Source organism: Notolabrus celidotus, chromosome 3 (assembly GCF_009762535.1).
Source record: "Notolabrus celidotus isolate fNotCel1 chromosome 3, fNotCel1.pri, whole genome shotgun sequence".
Lineage (NCBI taxonomy): Eukaryota > Metazoa > Chordata > Actinopteri > Labriformes > Labridae > Notolabrus > Notolabrus celidotus.
Genome location: NC_048274.1, coordinates 31,740,402 through 31,761,056, shown reverse-complemented (window position 1 = coordinate 31,761,056; position 20,655 = coordinate 31,740,402). Strand labels below are relative to the sequence as shown.

At 40.2% G+C, this 20,655-nt stretch overlaps 1 protein-coding gene across 1 annotated transcript in view; it reads left to right on the top strand.

Moving 5' to 3' along the window:
• The window catches only part of LOC117810826 (A disintegrin and metalloproteinase with thrombospondin motifs 7), a 78,261-nt gene that overhangs the window by 37,268 nt on the left and 20,338 nt on the right, over positions 1–20,655 (top strand). Inside the window, exons 14-22 of the mRNA XM_034680806.1 lie at positions 749–869; positions 2,013–2,257; positions 3,216–3,357; positions 6,904–7,030; positions 9,386–9,599; positions 13,634–15,445; positions 15,816–15,968; positions 17,008–17,181; positions 18,891–19,037. Coding sequence (XP_034536697.1) covers positions 749–869; positions 2,013–2,257; positions 3,216–3,357; positions 6,904–7,030; positions 9,386–9,599; positions 13,634–15,445; positions 15,816–15,968; positions 17,008–17,181; positions 18,891–19,037 — 3,135 coding nt within the window. The remainder of the gene's footprint in view (positions 1–748; positions 870–2,012; positions 2,258–3,215; positions 3,358–6,903; positions 7,031–9,385; positions 9,600–13,633; positions 15,446–15,815; positions 15,969–17,007; positions 17,182–18,890; positions 19,038–20,655) is intronic.

The following is a 20,655-nucleotide window of genomic DNA, read 5'->3' as shown; positions in this document are numbered from 1 at the left end:
TTGTTCTGTTTCTGTTTAATTTCACCGCCTTCCATCTTTGTTTATCTGCAGTATCGTTCTTTCTTTCTGCGTGTGTGTAGTCGACCCTCGCTTTGTTTTGTCAGCAGGCAAGTGTTGTGTAATTGACATTCTGCAGAAAAATGAGTTATTGATAGAGAAACATTGTGGCTGTTATCTCTCTGCTCTGGCCTATCACCAGGGCCAAAATGTCAGTCACTGATACAGACACTGTTTGGATTTGGAGTGGACAGCAAAACACAGACCTGGGGCTCTGATTCCATGACATTTTGTGACATTTTAGTCAGGCGACCATTTATTTTCTTCCTCAGTCACATCATGTATTATCGTCAACTTTCACTGTCAAATTTTAGACGGAAACAGTTTGATGTTTTCTCTGTAAAATGAAGAAAACTCACGTGTTATCCAGAAGATTGACTTTTGCCTCTGATTCATCATTTCTAAAAAATATACACAAAAAAGAGAGAAACAAAAAGTGCAGAATTAGTTGATATTAGTCTTTTTGAAAGTACAACATGTTCACCACTTGTACCTTAATTTGCTGCTTCTTATACTGAGACTCCACTTCTAGGTAAAAGATCCAAAAACTTCTTCCTCCACTCTCTTTAGGTTGTGTACATTATGTACCTTTAACTGCACTCAGTGGGAGCAGCAGGAACACAGTATGAGATGTGGCAATAGTCATTCCATATTTTTCTGTATTCACTGTATGGTTTATTTTTATTGACAGATTATAGGCTGTGACTATGTGGTAGAGTCGAGCGCTGTGGAGGATCGCTGTGGGGTTTGTCACGGTAACGGCTCCACCTGCTTGACTGTGAGGAGGACATTTGAGGAGAGTGAAGGACTTGGTATGTTTGTTTCCTAACTAACTCTACCTTTCAAAGGAAAACATATTGAAATGTCAAAAAAGGAACGTCAAATAATGAGACATTTCTGAATTCCATCAAGTATTTTGTAGTGATGTGTTTCTCACTCTTCAAAAGCAAATGGTAGAATTTTACAAAAACATCCTTTGACGCAACCTTATGTGTAATAAAGAAAAACAAAGTGCAGGATTGTTTTCATGATTCATTCAGGAGAAGATTTGAGAAGTGCACATTTTTTTATTTTGTAAATAAAATTAAGAAACTTTGAGCCACTGTTTGGGCTCTCATACCTCTCTATACTCTCTGCAGGTAGTTTGCAGGATTTACAGACAAAATATAATGTAACATGTTAACAAGGCATCAGAGTTGTTTCTTGTTGGATGCACGAATCTGTAAATATTCATTTTTGAAGGCACATACTAGTACAATTTATATTCATAATTGCTGAAATATTTATAGTCAAGCTTGTCGTGACATTTGTACAGTAATGATTGCTTTATTTCTGAGGCATTCTTCCTTTCTCTTTGTCATGTTTATTTATATAAGGCATAGAATTGACAATTCTCACATATTTATTATTAATTATCATTTGTCCTCACGTCTGCCTCTTATGTATTTGATTATACGGTGTGTTGGAGTAACTGGAACACCCAAATTATGTCTGAAAGTGATTCTGATTGTACAGCACATGTTAATGAAGAGATGAATCCAGAGCAAAATATGTAGTTTAACGCACCCATGTTTTTTTTGTGGGTTTTTTTGGAGGTTATAATGATTGTACACTTAATGAATAAAAGAATAATTATACAAAGGACTCCCTGGTCAACTGTGTAATGTGTGTTATACCAAGGCCAGAAGAAATACTGGCTTTAAAGAGGAGGCTGTTGTGTAAGGCCTCATTCACTGATTAATTCAAAGCACAAGCTACATCGTGATAATGTGCACCCAAGACTAAATATATAAATGAATGAATAGAAAATATAATTATTTTAATATTTGTCTTTTATTATATTTTCCAACAAATCCAGCTTGAGTATATTGAAAGAATTCTGGACTCCTGCATTAAATCAACCTTTCTGGTTATCCTGAGTGTTTATAATACTAAAGCAACGTGCTGTCCTTCAGGCTATGTGGACATCGGACTCATCCCAGAGGGAGCCTGGGACATCCGCATCGAGGAGATGGCTGAAGCAGGGAATTTCTTGGCTCTAAGAAGTGACACCCCGAACAAATACTTCCTGAATGGTGGCTGGACGATCCAGTGGAATGGAGATTATAAAGCAGCGGGGACAGTGTTCACCTATGAGAGGACAGGACACCTGGAGAACCTGACATCTCCTGGACCCACCATGGAGCCGCTGTGGATTCAGGTAGGATTAGTAGATCGAGGCTGTGTTATGATGTATGATGCTGACAATCAATAACTGAGCTGCCTGTAGAGAAAAATGAAAGTGAACTTGTTTCAACTTCACAGTTTCTTGCCTAATGACTGCTGAGATAGGCTCCAGCCATCCGCAATCCCCAAAAGGGATAAGCAGTATAGATAATGGATGGAAACAAACTTCAAGACAAAAGAGACATGATTTAGTAGCTAACTTCCAGGGAACATTTTTTTAAAGAGAGTCTGGGGGCTTCTGTTTGGTAATATAGGGCATTCCCTTGAGAGAAATTATATAATGTTTTTTCTGAATTAATTAGAATTAACAAGATAAGCACCTCAGGAATACAGGAAAATAATCAATATCAACTATTCCTCTGTTTTTCTCATATAACAAAATCCTGTACCTCTAAATCCTAACTCAGGCTCTCATTCAGGCCACATAAGGAAGCAAGCGTGCTATGAATACTCAGTTTATACCAATACTATTTTGGTTTGGGTTTAAAGTATCGGGAGAAACTCATGCTTAGAAGTAACATGCTATTCTTAATACTTGTTATTAGTGTGAGTTTGTCGATTTTGCACAGACACATTCAGACGTGAAGCTCATTCTGATCTGCTGGATGCTGCAGTGTTCTCCAGGGTCGGTTGAGCTGATATGGCATGCAAGGTGGTGCTTATGAAATGCATTCAAGTAGCTAAGTGGTGACCTAAGAGACAATCAAGCAAATGCTGATAACCCATAGAGTGTAGCTGAAGTGCTGTATCTCATAAATACAGTGAAACAGGGCAGATTTTTCTGTCTTCATTGAAATGATCTTATAATTCTGAGATAATTATCTCATTGAGTCAGAAAAGCAGAGGATTATTTTTCTCAAGTGAATGCAAAATGCCTCTATACTTTTGTTTGTTTTCCAGTATTTTTTACTTTATTGTCTTGTGTGTTGCAGCTCCTCTTTCAAGAGACCAACCCAGGAGTGCGCTACGAGTACACAGTCAGCCGGAATATCTCAGAGGACCACAAAATCCCTGCATCAGTTTTCTTCTGGAAATACGGTTCATGGACCGAATGCAGTGTCACCTGTGGAACAGGTAGGAGAGACAGCTTTATGTTTTGTTTAGTGTTTAACAATGATTCTTATATTTCTTTATGGCTTCCAAAACAAGTCATAACACACCTTTTTATATACATTCAGAGAGAAAGTGTCCAATCTGTCAAAAGCTTGACCTTTCTTATATTCTATAAAGGAAAACACTTAATAGGAAACTTTTCACAAAAGAGACATAAAGGAAAGGTCATAAGGTAGCATCAAGCCTCTTATTTCATTTCCTAAGAAGAAAATTCACAATTACCTACAAGAAAAAAATAACCTTGATTGTTCTTTTGAAAAGTTACAAAGAGGGAATATGTGAAAGCTTTCACTCTGCAAGGCTGGTCACCTTTTGTATGTTTTCACAGGTTTTATAAATAATTCCTGCAAGTGTTCTGTTTTGTACATTTTTAATTCACTCATACATGAATGCATTAAGAAAAAAGAACAGCAATCACTGTTTACCTTGCGTGTAATGCAGGTATAGTCTGAAATGAAATTAGGCATTCTGGTTTTTAAAAAAAAATAAAGAACTGAAGAGATAAAATAAATTGTATTAAAACCAAATATGTCCTCTATCAGACATAATTGAATTATGTTTGAATGAAGAATAGAGAAATAAAGCATCATTTTTCAATCATCCCTTCACATGCAATCACACACTTTTTACCTCTAAAGATGTGTGATTAGTCAACCTAACAAAAGTCATCACCCTTTATATTTGATATTTTCATCATCGTAGGCCTGAAATGACTGTTATATGTTGTGTCTCAGCTGTAGCGCAGCCAACCGCCACCAGCCAGGGCTTTAGCTCCGGCTATCAGCTACTGCTATTATACCATAATGCGTTATGACCCAGATGTAAACAAGCACAAATGATAGATGTCAACACTTGGCATGTTGCACTTTGTCAGTATTTTGATCTGTAAAATGGAAATACAGTTGTCTTTGAGCTATGTGTGGTTAAACTGGCATATAAATCAGGCAGAGCAGTGTGTAACCGGCACAGGGATGTAGACATGAAGCTGCAAAGGGGGATCAAAGGCTGGTGGCGCTAGCTCTGCTAACATTAGCCACACTCAACAAACCAGTTTCACGTTCTTCACTGTTGACAGTGTGTTACAATGTTACAATGTTACAATATTACAATATTACAATATTACAATGTCATTTAGCAGACGATTTTATCCAAAGCAGCATACATTTCTTCTGCCATGTAAAGGCAATGCACAAAAGTTTTTATTATTATTTTTTGTAAAATAAGGAACATCTACAATAAAGCAAACAAACAATTTAAGACCTTCCATTATAATCATCAACAATTAACTTGTCATCACCACAATAATGACCAAAGTACCAAGTGCTGGGACAGTAGAGCAGGACAGTGCGAGTCAACTGTAGCTGGAAGACACGATCTGCCACTGGGGACAACAGTGGAGAACAGTCTAGCTCAGTGCATAGTGCTTCCTAAAGAGCTGGGTCTTTAGCTGTCTTTAGAAAGTAGAGAGGGACTCTGCAGATCGAATGGAGTTGGACAATTCATTCCACCATTTAGGGACAACAGAAGAGAAGAGTCAAGCTAGTGATTTTGAGGCCTTATATGCTAGAAGCACTAGGCGCCTTTCTGAGGCTGAGCGTAGCGGGCGAGAAGTGGTGTAGACCTGGATGAGGGGTTCTAGGTAAACTGGGGTGGTTTTGGTTACTGCTTTGTAAGTGATGATTAGAGTTTTGTATGTGATGTGTGATTCTATGTTTAGCTGTGAGATAAATTGCTCTAACAAAGTCAAAAATCTTAACCTTAATGGAGCTGAAAGACGCAGCTTGTTAAAAATTCCTCTCACTCTGTTGAAGTTGTCTCACCTCCAGCTCTGTTTGCAGAGTTTACTAAGTTGTGTTCTTCCCTCCCCCCATTCTCAGTGGGGTTAGCAAGGCAAAATGTTTCATATGTTGTTCCCCTTCTCCCTTCACCATGATGGTGAAAGTTAAAACATTTGCGTTATTCCGTGGAAACTCCTGTCTTGACGCTGTGTTGTCTTTGTAGCTTTCAAAAAGTCTAAATGCCACTTCTTACTTTTATAGCCCATTGATGCTTGGGTGCAGGCTTGGATGTGGAGCTTGTTACTGTAAATGTAAGAGGAGATGGAAAGGGTTTGTTGAAAGAAGCAGCAGCAGCAGCAGCATTGGCACATGGACATTAAAGAAACTTGCTCTTTTTGACCATATTACAGTGTGAGGTAGTGTAATGAGGCAGAGAATGTGATGTTTGTTTTAAGTAATTTTTGGAGGCTTTTTGTTTTTATTAGATTGGACAGCTGAAGAAAGGCTGGTAACATTAGGAGGACAGAGTGGGGGGATGACATGCGTCACACGGTCAGGTCAACCGGAAATCACTGTGACAAGGACTGTTAACTCTGTAAATATGGAGTACGGGCTTTAACCCCTCAGCCAAACCAGCACCAGCGTATTTTAACCCTTGTAACCATTGTTACTGTTATTTTAATAGAAATAGCTGGGCCCATTTTACCTCATGTGAAACATTTTCAATCCTTTTTGCAAACAGCCTCTGAAATGTTCTTCATGTAAAATAAAATTGAGGATGTTTTAGCAAGAAAATCCACTTTCCCACATATTTGCATCACAAGACACTAGTTACACTAGCATCTGCCAGGAGCAAAGTTTTACCCTCTTTTAAAATCAATTACATGAAAACATCCACAGAGCTACATCAAAGAAAAGCTGTTTTTTTGAGTGGCATTGAAATACAGCCGCTGTAAGGCCATGTAATTATCATGGCTTAGAGTGTTTACCTGCATTTTTCTGCCTTTTTTTCTCTTTTGTCCCTTACTGTTTTTCAATCTAACCCAGCTGTCATGTCCGACTCATGATGCCTTTGAAGGTGTGAATTAGATATCTGACAAGTACTGTGGCCCTCTGCAGGACCTGAGCAGACTGAGTACAGATATGAGAGGTGTGTCCTGCTGTGGTGGGGTTCAATCCCCTCAGGAGGGTGAGAGAAATGATGGAGGGGGAATAGCAGGAGGAAATAAATCTGTCACAGCTTTAGGATTCTCTTGTTATCTGCTTTTGAAATCTGGATATGACACTTAGAAATATTTATTTCTTTCCAACTCTTTCAATTTTATTCAGGGATTTTCAAATTTGTTGACTTGTCTGTTCTTGTGTTGTGTCTGAAAATGAAGGTAACAGAAATATAGATTATGATTATGAAGCTTTACCACATTCAGTGCTGTTTTGAATCACAGCTAAAAGTTGTCCACATATTGTCAGAGTTAATTGTTTGCACTGTAAGGATGACCAGCAATTTGATATCCCTTATGTTTAAGTCTTTGGAAGTGTATGATTTAGTGTCATGGTTGGCTCTGAGCTCCTGAATCACATACAAGTAGTCCATACAAGTACTAAGTGTTCCTTATGTTCGACATATAGTTATGATCATTGTTTCGAAGATGTACCTTGGAGCCAGTGTTCTGTTTGAGCGTGTCATTTTTCACAGAAGCTCTTCTCTCCTCTCCTGCCGATGTTCCAGGTGTCCAGAGGCAGATTGTTCACTGTGTGGAAAAGACAACAGGGATCGTGGAGGAGCACTTCTGTGACCCTTCAACCCGACCTGACGATAACCAAACCAGCTGCAGCAAGGATCAATGTCCAGCCCTGTGAGTTCACCTGACAGACATTATTTAAAGAATGACTCCAGCAGTAATCACAGACACACTCAGAGGTGTAGAGGCTTGTTTTTCTAAACCCTGAAGGAAAAAAAGATCCCTGTAGTGTGCATGGAAACAGGAAAAACATGTAACCCAGGTCAAAGTTCAATACTAGACACAATCACAGGTTGAGTAAAAAAAAAGTAACTGAAACGTAAAAAGAAGCTTTATGTACCAGAATCATTCCGTAAAATGCGTTGTGACTCGTCTCTGGTTAGGGTTTCTGCAAACATTCAACATCAATGCATCTTGTATAAAGAAGTAGATTCACTCATTAGTCGTTACTCAATAGAAGGATGCAAAATCAATACATCTGCTGTTGTCTTTTGTGATTAATTGTTTATTGACTGTTTTTTTTTGTGGCTTTTATATTGCAAAGCATAGCACATGTTATGATTCAGCCATATCATTAACCCCCAACTCCGACCAATGGCAGTGCACATTGGGTAGTAATAAAAGAGGATAGGGACATAGGCACGGAAAGAAAAGAACACTAACTGAAAGTTACTAAAGTCCCTCAAAAATACTGTACATCTGTTATAAAGTCCACCCTACATGAAGTGACCTTGTATATACAGGATGTTCTTTACCGACTTCTTAAACATTAAACAACATCAGCAGCTTTAACCTTCATTCTTATTGATGCATTATATTTGTCATTTAGAGAACTGTCTCTGTCCGTGGTATAAGAGAGTTTATTGGTATTGTTCCCTCATCTTATTCTGAGCCACAGCGTCACCTCAAACTAAAGCATATTTTTGTAGTATTGAAGAGTCTTAACCCAGGATGAAGGATCATTTGAGCGGCGTATGCCACTGAATGTCAAGAGGAGTACGTGGAAATTCACGGGGGAGCACATGAGGATGAGGGGACTCAATGGAGATTAAAGAAATTTCCTTCCTTTCTCTTATCGATTTTCAGACAAACTATGATCATTTCAAGGCGAAGGTTCTTTCCATAAGACATTGTGAAGTATGTATTTATGTAGGGTTTTTTACAGAGCTGTTAGGCTGCATGAAATGAGACAGACAAATCTTGTCATACATTTTCCTCCTCACTTGTTTTATCACAGGAAAAAGGTTTTCTAAACTATTGGGAGAATCAGGAGTGAAAGAGCTTTCAGAATAAGACCGGTCCCATTGCTAGTAAAGATGTAGCTTCACTAAAATGCATTGGAACTGAGCCATTGTTCACCCTTTCTTGTGGATTTTGAAATAATGGTTAAGGTCTCTGCATAATGTGGGGGCATCTATTTTCATTTAATTACATCTGTTATAAGAAAGATTCATCTTTATGTCAGAGCCTCTAAATGAAATATAAATTACAGCTAATTCAGATTCAGGGGCTGTTTCTCTTTGATGTTTAAATTCTTGTGTCAAATCTTCTCAGCAGTTGCTAAAAAATTGAACAATTTAGCTTTTTTTGTTATTTGTTCCATTCCCACATATAGTTTAAGTACACCAATCCACCAACAGGAACGCCCAGGAAGAAATGTATGCACAGGTTTTAGTGCATGTCTTAAAAAGGAGCAAGATAATACACATCAGTGCTGTTTCAAATCAGTAAATTCGTGGGTAAAGGATTTATGTGTATTTCTCTGTTTTGGGTGTGCCACAGTGTCTGTTCTGTGGCTCATAAGGCGAAACAGTTTGTGTGGCCTAAAACAAAGCGTTTAGTTTCAGGTAGATCACTTCTGTTTGTTATAACTCTCCTGCTTCTTTGCCATGCAATGCCTGTTCTTTGTTTGTTTGTTTCTATTTTTGGTTTAGTTGAAGAAAATATAAACTGTAAGGTGCTTGCACCAGCTGGTCATCAACTGATAGTAAAACAACTCAGCGCTTCAGCCACACTCCCAAACCAAGCAGCATGTTTACCAAAACAACTGTTTGAAAATTCATACTAGATTTGATAATGACATTCTACTTACCTAATCATGCACAATCAAACTTTTAGAAAAAGACGAGCTGTGCCTCCATCCCCCTCCTGCATGATAAACTCTGTAATAACGTGCTCTGCCTTTTTGATTGTAACTATGTTGTTCTTCTCTGAGTGGCTGTGATCAGGGGCTGCATGTGTTGACAGGCAGAAACTTTATCTTTTAGTTTAGCAAAACAGCTATGTGGACACCCTGGATTCACAATGAGGACAGTGTATCCTGGTGAAAAACTAAATTGCACACACTTGAACTTTTACAACGCAGCCAACAGCTCTCTTTTGTGCAATGGTAAAATATTGTCATTCTCCATCAAAGCGTTTGTACCATCAAATTGCAATTGCTAACAACTTTTGTGTGTCTGTGTGTAGATGGTGGTCTGGAGAGTGGCAGAAATGCTCGGCAAGCTGTGGCAGCTCAGGTCTGACTAAAAGGACGGTACTCTGTATTCAGTCGGTGAGTGCTGAAGAGCAGGAAGCTCTGCAGCCCAGTGCATGTAAACACCTCCCCAGACCTCGGGCACTGTCCTCCTGCAACACACACATCCCCTGTCCGGCAGAATGGAGCACTGGCAGCTGGTCTAAGGTGGGTGCTACGCTGTTTGGAAAGGAAATGAAAATGCCGATTATTTCAGACGTCAACAGAAATTCCTACTGATGTTTTACTTTTCCAAAAAGGGTATTTCTGTGAATGCTGGTTTAAAATAAAAATCAACATGCCCAAAAAATAATAATTTGGTATAAAACATGCAATATGTTTCTTTCATGTGTTTGATGTTTTTCTGTCATGTAGGCAGAATGCGTCAAATTGGTTAAAGCTTCATTAAAATACAAAAAGGAGTGATTACAGTGATGCAAGTTCACAGACAAACACACACACAACACAGATCCATCAGATTGTCTAGGACAGCTAAAGAGAGGCAGGAAATGAGTGGAGCAGAGAGAGGGAAGACATGCAGCAAATGGTCGATGCCGGCAGACTATAGCTTCTGCAAATTAAGCACGCGTGTAGACCAAGAGGCCTACGGTGCCCTGGATCACAAATCTTAAGGTATGGTTCAGATCATGGTTCAAGTGTCACAGTTTGGTTCAGTCAAAAAAGAAATAAAGATACTTATGACATAACTTTCTACTCCTCAATTAGCCTTGACTCTAACTGTGCACCTCAAGGCGCAATGAATCACAATGCTTCTCCATGTATCAGCAACTTTCCATGAACACTGTTCAACAAAAGCCTTATGCCAACAAAGATAAAAATATTAATAGAGACTTATTCAATATTTCTCTTTCATCGAATTACTCAGAAGCGTAAACTTAACAAAGCAGGTGAAGCATGACTCAAATGACGTTGCTCAATGTCCCGTCATTTTCTGTTCATGTTAGTGTGTCAGTGATCCAGCTGTGTGCACTCATGGGTCATGTGAAGTGGGTCGGGTCTGTGCCCACATTTCCGTTTTGCGAATGTGTGTTGGCACTTCAACAGTACGCGGGCTAATTATTGTCCTGCTCTTACAGTGTTTGTGTGAGTGGAGTGATGTCTTGTCTGTGTCCAGCAGCTCAAAGGAGAGGACCAGCATGATGCAATCTATGTTTATATCAGTAATAGTGAAGAAAAACAAGGAAAACTGGAGCCTGTGTTCCTGAGTCCCCTCACTCACACACTCAGAGTGTGTAGGGGCGGGGCTGACATAGATAAACTGGCATCTGTCTCATGACCTTATTTGGTTGAAGCAAAGGATAGTGCTTCAAGAAAACAGGAAAAGCAATCTGCAACTTGTTATTGTGATGATTAACATCATGATACATTTTCCATCCATCACTCACAGTCCAAACTGTGTGGGCTGATCTGAACGGATCATGGTCCACCTGTGATCTGGTGCACTACAACCCAGTCAGTAATAAATGAGCGACCTATGTTATGTTTCCTCAGAGTTTAGTTATGGCTCACAGGCGTTTTAAGGACATTATTAACCTAAGTTTTAAAAAGAAGTTAAACCTGGAATTAACTCTCTGACTCTGCCTCACCTCTGTGTGCATGTCATTATCATTGAAGCCACGCACAAGCATCACTGTAGGGCTGTCAATTAGTGAGTCAGTCAGTGCAAACACTTTAAAGTAATTTAATGAGATGATTGGAAAATTTTCTGACATTGATGTGTTGATGAGGATGAATCTTATTAACTTTGGTGATCTCTCGTCTCTGCAGCTGTTGAAGTGATTGTCATGAAGAAACGGAACCTCAATCAGGATAAGCTGGCAAAATTGATGTTATTTTTTTTTTTTATTCAACTTCGCCCAGCTCCATAAATTTCAAGCTATATATCTAATAATAATAATAATAATAATAATAATAATAATAATAATAATAATAATACATTTTATTTTGGGCGCCTTTCAAGTCACCCAAGGTCACCGTACAGATAATAAAAGCATTCATCATTAAAACATCATTGAAACAAACAAACAAAAGTAATAAATGAAAACTAAAAACTAGTGAAGTGCAGTCCAGTTAGAGTGAATATGCCAGTTTGAACAGGTGAGTTTTGAGTTGGGATTTGAATGATGTTATGGAGTCTGACTATCTTATGTTTGGAGGGAGGGAGTTCCAGAGTATCTTATTTTATTTGCAACCAAACACCTGCAAAAACACCCTTTCCTATCAGCCTCTGCTGCTCTTTAAGTGTTAATTAGGGAATGGAAGCATACTAATATGCCAAGCTAAGATGTCAGACAAGGTAACTGCACTCTGCTCCACATTAGCATATTAGCATTGTCGTTGCAAGTATGTTAAAACATGGATCTCTTTTAGTCAGGGAATACTGCGAAAATCTGGGAGTAAATTCCTTACAAAGAAATCAATTCAATTCAATTCAATTTGCTTTATTGGCATGAACAAAGACATGTTGTTGCCAAAGCACATAAGATAAACCCTTCACCTAAAATCAAATATTATGGGATGGTGCGTCCCTCAGGCTGTGACAGGCAGACATACAGCAGCCAGAGGAGCTGCTGACCCTTCCCCCAGGAGAACTGACAGTTTCTCTTCTGGGCTTAATGTTGGGAAGTTTGTTACTATTTTAGTAATTTCCCTGTAGTGGGAATCTCTTAGTAAAGAGAACTTGCTACAGTGGAGGAGGAAGTGCATCTCTGTCTCTATGTCCCCTGTAGAGCAGTGAGCACATAGATGCTCCCCTCTGGGCAGCCATGTCTGCCTGTGTCTCCCTGTCTCTACAGCTAGCTGGTGGTCACTCAGCCTGTATTTGGTCAGGATACATCTTTGTTTTGTATCTCTGACACTGTACAGATATTCAGATAATTTATAACCACGGTTTAGGGTCACCAATGTGTTCATAAAGGTATCTCATAACACATATCAAAAGATTTTTATTCAACTCTCGTAGGAAAATCGGTGACAGCTGATGAAACTTTGACTACCCGGAACCTTATTGGTGAAAAATTTTAAATCTTTATCTCTGCCTTCAGCAGCTTGTGAGGAGTCAAACTTGGGGTTATTTGGGATTCTGAGTTAATTGCATAAATGTGTTTGCTCTGAAACCACTCCTTAGTGGAAAAACAACCATGCCCACTTGTACATGTAAAATCAAAAGTAGTTTTAATTGTTTATTTCAATATCTCCAATACTAGTTTCCAAACAATACAGCTCCTTAATTCAAATGCCTGAGGAGTCTTGGTATTCATCTTAACCGGGCTCTACATCATCATGGACTCTGTTCTTGTATGCACTGCCTGCACAACTTCTGCATGATGAGAAGCACTTCACACCATTCTTCTTGCAGCTACATGTTTGTTGCAGTCCCTGTTAAAAAATATAGCTTGTGAATTGAATGCGCTCCTTTAGGCAGTGGCTCTGAACTGTCTTTGTTGACTCAGACCTGATAGGATGATGTGGATTAGTTGCAGTTTTGCAGCCACACCATTTTTAAGATGCTGCCCTAACGAACTGTTAGCCTGAAGAAGGTCTAGGGCCAAAAAGTTGCCAATTAATTTATATATATATTTTTGCAAGTTAGATAGCATGTGGGAGATGCATTTTTTGATTGTCCATGTCCACATGTTCACTTTTGCAGTTAGCGAATACCACAGCTATACAGCTGCAAAGATTTCTTTGTTTGGCTTTAGACTCTTGTTTATAAAAAGCCATCCTCTTTTGGGTAGGACAGCTGAAGAGAGACAGGATATGTGAGGAAGAGAGAATTATATGACATGCACGATATGGCTGCAGTTTGGAGACGAGCCGGCATGACGAGGACTTTGCCTCTTTATATGAGGCCGACTGAGCTACACCAACACCTTAAATGAGCCTCTAATTGTTTAAAACCTGGTCATGGCTCTGGTCATGACCCTGAGGATTGACAGTCCAGGGGCTGGTCAGACTCTTTCCATCGTAGCTTTTTTCTTTTCTTCACAGCTGTAAGGATTTAGAGTGATATGTAGAGAGAGCCTTGGTTCCCAGGATCACATTTCAGGCAACAACTTGGCAAAAAAAATTGGCTTTGATTTAAAAGATGTAACTTATAGTTTTACCCTTATTTTAAGAGGATTTGAAATGACTCTTTAGTCGTGATTATAATTTGATATTGTGTCTTTTCTTCTGTGCAGTGCTCCCTGACATGTGGAAGTGGGGTCCGCCGCCGTAATGTGACCTGCTCGAGAAACACAGGTGTTGACTGTGACCCCCAGAAGAAGCCGCTTGCTGCCACTACCTGCTTCATCCAGGACTGTCCACCAGCAGCGGATAATTTTGGTGGCATGGACTGGTCAGGCAGCGGCTGGTCGAGCAAAGAGGTGCTCAATGAAATTAACTCCATATCTGATGTCAAACCTCCCCCCAAATACAGCACCACCAGAGCTCAGCCAAGAAACCATAAAGACCTGAACAACATAGTAGAGGGAGATTTTCACTACCACAATAACATAGAAAATACTGATCAGACTGTGGAAAACAGTGTCCAAGTTGATGATTTTTACTACGATTATAACTTTATCAACTTCCATGAAGACTTGTCGGATGATTTTGACAGCGGTGGAAGTGATTCAGAGAACAGCCGGGGGCTTGATCCTCCTCAAGAGCCAACACCAGCACATGTTGTAAAAGAAGAGGCTCACATGGAAACTACACAAGTTCCCACAGCCTCTTCAGACTTTTCAAAGGCCTACACTTTGAGTGAAGAGCCACAGAACACAAAACCAGGTGGTATGAAGGATAATGGGAATACAGCAACAAAAGAGCCTTCACAAACAGAGTCTGAAAACTTGGATGACCTTCTTTCAGAGGATTTTCTTCTGCCTGTGTCTGCCACTCACTCACCTCCTCTATCTTCAACACAGCAAACTCAGACACAAAAAGAAATCCATGACATTCTACTGTGGCCTGAAAACCCCATCACAATGCCCAGTCCATTGTTCCCTGAAAATGAGCCAGCACAGGATGTGAAATGGGGACAGTATGAAGAGGAGGCTGAAAATAACTATGACAATTTCTCTGAGGAGGAAAACCCTTTTGAGGAGGTCACTCTGACTCCAAAACATGCTGCTCCAACTGCAGGGCATCAAACCACTGTTGATACAGCTACAACATTGGGTGCTTATGATGATGATGAGTACAGTTACAATGAAAAAAGCACATCAGGTCCTAGAGATCTAAATCTAGATCTAGAGAGTCCAGAACTTTTAGACTCTCCCATGCCAGAAACTGTGTTCCAGGTTGAAACTGAATTTCACCTGGATGATAATGTTTCCAATATACCTCAAACAACCACCCAGTCATCAATATCTCTACCTGCTTTTGCACTGGGGGACTTGGACTTTGATCAGACTAATCCTACAACCGTTTATACCACTAGTCAGTATTCATGGGATGCTGATCTTGACCTCAGAACAACCTCACTTCCTTCCTCTGGGGAATCCACTCCTCTCCACATTCCTTTTCTGCTAACCTCAGGTAACCGACAGTCCTCTGATGACTCCACATCAATAACTGGAACAGAACTTATACCTCCTACAAACTTGGGAGAAGACACATATCCTCTTCCAACTGATTTCCAGCCAGCTACGGTGAAAAAGACACCGACAGAACCTGCCTCCACTGAAAGAACTGGAACAGATTTTTCATCTAAAGCTCTGTCCACCGATCATGCTCATTTTGAAGACAGTGAAACAAGCATTCCAGAGATTGTGAGCAGCAGCAGCAGTGATCAAGATCCTTTACACCAGCTAACAACAAACACAGTAACCGTTCCTCTTCAGAGCACAACACCAGTGCAAGAAGAGGAATCACCAACATCTGCTGTCCCCATAATGCCAACCCATCCACCAGATTTTTGGCCAGCTCCTCAGCCGACATCCGTCCAATCTTCAGCCTCCACAGAAGTCACAACCCCTGCTTTTTGGATCCTCGGCAACTGGAGTGCTGTGAGTCTGCATTTTTACACACAATCTGGATTCATACTTATCCCCTCAGAAAAATTACAGCTTTGTCTCCAGTTTTTCTCTTTTTCAGTATTTCACTTGATGGGTTGGAGAAACAGTTTGACCTAATTGAGCTAATGTTCATGCATTTTTTGGCAGATTTGTAAGACAGTTACTCCCTTTCTATTCCCTCATGTGTTGGTCATAATGTTTAAAAAGTTTCATTTATTTGCATATTTCCAAATGATTAAACCCCCACCAGAGTATACAGCTCAGATTATCACCTGATCTCTGCATGCTGGAGCTGTTTATCCAGTCCTTACACCTCAAAGTTTTAGTAGTGCTCTCATGTGTTGCCATATATCTGGGGCAGTGCTCGACCACTTGTGGTCTGGGTGCCATCTGGAGGACTCTGGCCTGCAGTACTGGCTCAAACGCTGACTGTGATCCAGCCAAGAGGCCAGCACCGGCCCAGAGGTGCTACCTCCGCCCCTGCTCCATGTGGAAAATTGGGGAATGGAGTAAGGTGAGACTTGTTTTAATATTATATATCCAAATGTAAGTTTGATAATGCTCAGTGTTTCCATGTAGGTCTCTAACTCTGAATAAGTGATGAAACAGTGATGGAACAGATGAAAGGGCTCTACATCCCGTGCGATGTTCTGGTCCATAAATGAGGGTGTTAGCATTGCAGATGTAAATGCAGCACAGAATAAGAAGTTGTGGCAGGGAGCTGTGAATGCAAAATGCTGTCAGACAACGATAAGCAATGATTGCTGATGCTGATCAAATGGATCACTGTGAAAGTCATAACATACAATCCTGGTGCACAGAGGATAGATCACGCCAACTTTTGGTATCCATTAACTTTAGGTGGCATGAGATTAACATGCTTGTTTTTTGAGTGGACATTTATGTTCCCCTGAGGACTGTTTTTTAATTACAGAAACAAACATCCTCCTAATCAGATGAAGAAATCATTTGTGTCTACAGCTAACCAGCAAACATGTCAACATGCTAAAATAAGAAGGATATGATAGATAAATATAAAACCTGGTACACATCCACACATTCAGCATGGTTATGTGATGTTCATTCAGCTACATGTTCCACTGTGTTTACATACAGCCTCACAGAGGCACTAACATGGCTGCAGACTTTATAGCTATTCAAAATAAACACTGTTTGTTTGTGAGAATCTCACAACAATGAGTTCAAAGAGGATGAACTGTTCTGGGAATTCAAGTTAGTCAAGCAGAGACAAGTGTTTGTGGTATAAAAGCTGTGATGATGGATTTTCATAAATATTTACAGTCACAAGTCATTCTGATCACAGATTATCCAGATGTATTAAGATGAAAGTCTCTGGAGCTGCTGTTTGATCTTTAAATTGTTTTGTTTCTCATCCATCGCTTCAGCTTAGTTTATTTCAGTAAGGCTTCCAGGACGAGTGTGGAAACACATAAAAGCCCCACAGCAAACCCAGATGCCTGAGAATCACTGTCATTGGATGAAAGGAGCAGGCTGTGCTGTTTGAATAACAATGGTGCTAAATCTATTGCCAGTGCTCCAAGAATTGTGATGACGGCTTTAAATACCGAGAGGTCCAGTGTTTTGACATGAGGGATCAGAGACCTCTACGACCCTTCCACTGCCGAGCTATGTCCTCCAGACCTCAGACCCAGGTGCCCTGTAACCCCCAGCCTTGTCTGGACTGGTACGCCTCCTCCTGGGGTGAGGTGAGTAATATGTGAGGGTCAATAACAGATTTTGTCAAAACATGCCTCAGAGCTTTTTTCTGGTTTAGGAATGCTATAGAAATGTGAGAGGTATAATCTGAATCTGATAACTACAGATTTTTGTATTAATGATTGTTTTTATAACTCACACTGGTATAAAAAAAACTTGCTGTAGTAAGTTTTATAAAAATAAAAAAGGTTGAACAAATGTTCAAATGGAGTTGCTAGAGTGATAGCCATCAAAACATATTCCCACCACATTAAACAAAACATGTGATCCATCAATCAAGTTAAATTGTTACATGTAAGTGTTATTTGATTTATTTTGTTACAAATAGAAGCCTGTTATTCTCTCCTGAAAATGTAATTGTGTAACTTTGACTTTGGAAATATTTAGTTCAGATGATCGACTCTATTTATTTTAAAACATAATATCACAAAGAAACAAGCCAATAGAGAGAGCAAGACAACACCAACTTATCTGTTCTGCACGCTTTAATGTTGTTGTTGTTGGTGTAGTCTGGTGGTTTTTCAGAGAGCAATGCATCAGCTGTTTCTGGTCAAGAAAACATTCTTCTCTTCACAAAATGAGGTCTGCTAGTAGAGGTCTTCTGTAAAGTTGCTGGACTCTTCAGACACAAACACTTTCAGTGGGTGTAGTTTGATGTGGCACATTTTGTTGCCGCAATTACAACCTGTTTTGCCGGCACAAGCTGGAGCAGCCTGCTGAAGTGATGAAAAACTTTGTGTACATCACTCACAGTCATTCAAACCCAAAACTTGGTATGTTAATCAGTTTATACTCAAATATATGATACTAACTGTTTACATGTTTCATTTTTAGCATTGTTTATGTTGTTTTCGTGCTTCGCTAATAATCTAGACTCTTATTTTTTTGCTGGTTTTACGTGCATTCTGCACAAGCGGCAACCTCTAAAAATATTAGTCCAATGCGTAAGTGCTAAAAACTGCAGTTCATTGATGATCGGCTTGAGGCTGACTCTGGAAGTACCGGAAACCACATACACACTATTCAAAGAAGCCGACATTTACAGCAGAAATAAACATGTTTACAGCCTGGTACAAAAGACGAGTGTAGTCTGGATAGCTCAATTCTCGATCAGCACACACTGTACAGGGGGTGAATTTTTTTCATAATGGTTATTTCAAAGATATTGAGAGTCTTCCAATGAGAGGCACAGCTGACTTGATTGACAGGCGGGAACACTATAGTTGTTGGCTAGGAGGCTCAAAGCCTGCTTCTTTACGTCACAATCGCTCGACAGCAGCACTATGGCTTCCGTTGACGACTGGCCTCAAAACAGCGCTTCAGAAACAGATGGGTGACGTCATGGATACTACGTCCATATTTTATATAGTCTATGAATCTGCACTATTGGGCAGCAAAACAAATGTTCCTCTGCTGCAAATCTATTTCCCTTTGTTTCATTAAAGGACTATCACTTTCTTGTCTTCATTTCATAGAAAGAAAAACACAATTAACAGTACAATGTAGAGTTATGTAATACTACATGTAAACATTATGTATTTTCTTTGGATTGTGCACAGACTGGAGTAAACACCATATTGCAAACTTCCAAGGACACACTGACCAAGCTTAGAACACATCTGGAATGCTGTCAGGGCTGTGTGTGTACATTAACAAATACATCTGTGTACTCCTAACAGTGATTGTGTGCATTTTTCAGTGTTCTGAAGTGTGCGGGGGAGGTGAGCAGCAGAGAATAGTCACCTGTCCAGAGGAGGAGCAATGTGACCGAGAGCTTCAACCCAGCAACATCCAATCATGTAACACCCAGCCATGTGCTCAATGGCTTACTGGATCATGGGGACAGGTACACACACACACACACACACACACACACACACACACACACACACACACACACACACACACACACACACACACACACACACACACACACGTATACGTACATGTACACACGTGTTCAGATTAGTTTAAATCAAGAAAACAATTCAGCAAGATGGATGAGTTGGTGTTTGTGAAGAATGACATGTGGGTCATTATAACTAAATGTGGTTTTATATTTGCTTCTCAATAAATTGAAATATTATGAAAAGGATCATTTTTTGTAATTTGACTAAAAAATTTAAACTATTTTTAAATTATTTTATTCCTGACATGTAAAGTGAAATATTTCAACCTTTGTTTCTGTGTTTGATTTGATGATCTTTGCTTACAACTTGTGAAAACGATTTATTTTTTTTTAATTTTTCATTATTTCCCAAGATCAAAAAAGGACTTACATACAGCAATGTCCAACTTCTGAAAAGTATGTTCATTTATACACTCAATACTTAGCTGGGGCTCCTTTAACATGAATTACTACATCAACATGATGTGGTATGGAAGCGATCAGTCAGTGGCACCGCTGAGGTGTTATTGATGCCCAGGTTGCTGTGACAGCAGCCTTTAGCAGATCCGAATTTTTGTGTTTTGCGTTTCTCACCTTCCTGTGAAAAATACCTCGCAGATTCGTTATGGGGTTCAGGTCAGCCAAGTTAGCTGTCCAATCAAGCACAGTAATGTAATGATCAGCAAACCATTGTGTAGTAGTTTTGGCACTGTGGGCAGGTACTAAGTTCTGCTGGAAAAGGAAATCAGCATCTGCATATAGTTTGTGAGCAGACAGCAACGTGAAGTGCTCTAAAGTCTCCTAGGAGACAGCTGCATTGACTCTGGACTTTAAAAAACATAGTGGACCAACACCATCAGGTGACATGGCACCCCAAATCATCACAGACTATGGAAACTTCACGCTGGACTTCAAACACCTTGGATTCTGTGCATCTCCACTCTTTTGCTCCAGACTCTCTTTCAAGTTCTTGAATCAACTTATCATGACAATCCTCTCAAGGCTGCAGTCATCATTGATGCTTGTGTCCCTTTCCCTTCTACTCTTTTTCCTCCTGGTCAACTTTCCATCACTCTGCTTCAATACAGCACTCTGCTTACAGCCAGTCTATTCACTTTCTGACCTTCCACATTCTGTGGCTTTCACTCCTTGTGGAGGATGTCGATGATCAGCCCGTCGCCCTGACGTCTGTGGTCATGAAGCCCTTCGAGAGACTGGTGTTGAGCCATCTGAAGGACATCACAGGCCCCCTGCTGGACCCCCTGCAGTTTGCCTACTGGGCAAACAGGTCGGTGGAGGATGCAGTCAACATGGGTCTGAACTACATCTTGCATCACCTGGACTCCCCCAGGACCTACGCTAGGATCCTGTTTGTGGACTTCAGCTCAGCGTTCAACACCATCATCCTGGACATCCTGCACCAGAAACTCACCCAGCTCACAGTGCCGGCCTCCATCGGTCAGTGGATCATCAACTTCCTGACTGACAGCAGGTGAGGCTGGGGAGCACCAAATCCAGCTCCCAGACCATCAGCACTGGCGCCCCACAGGGATGTGTTCTCTCCCCGCTGCTCTTC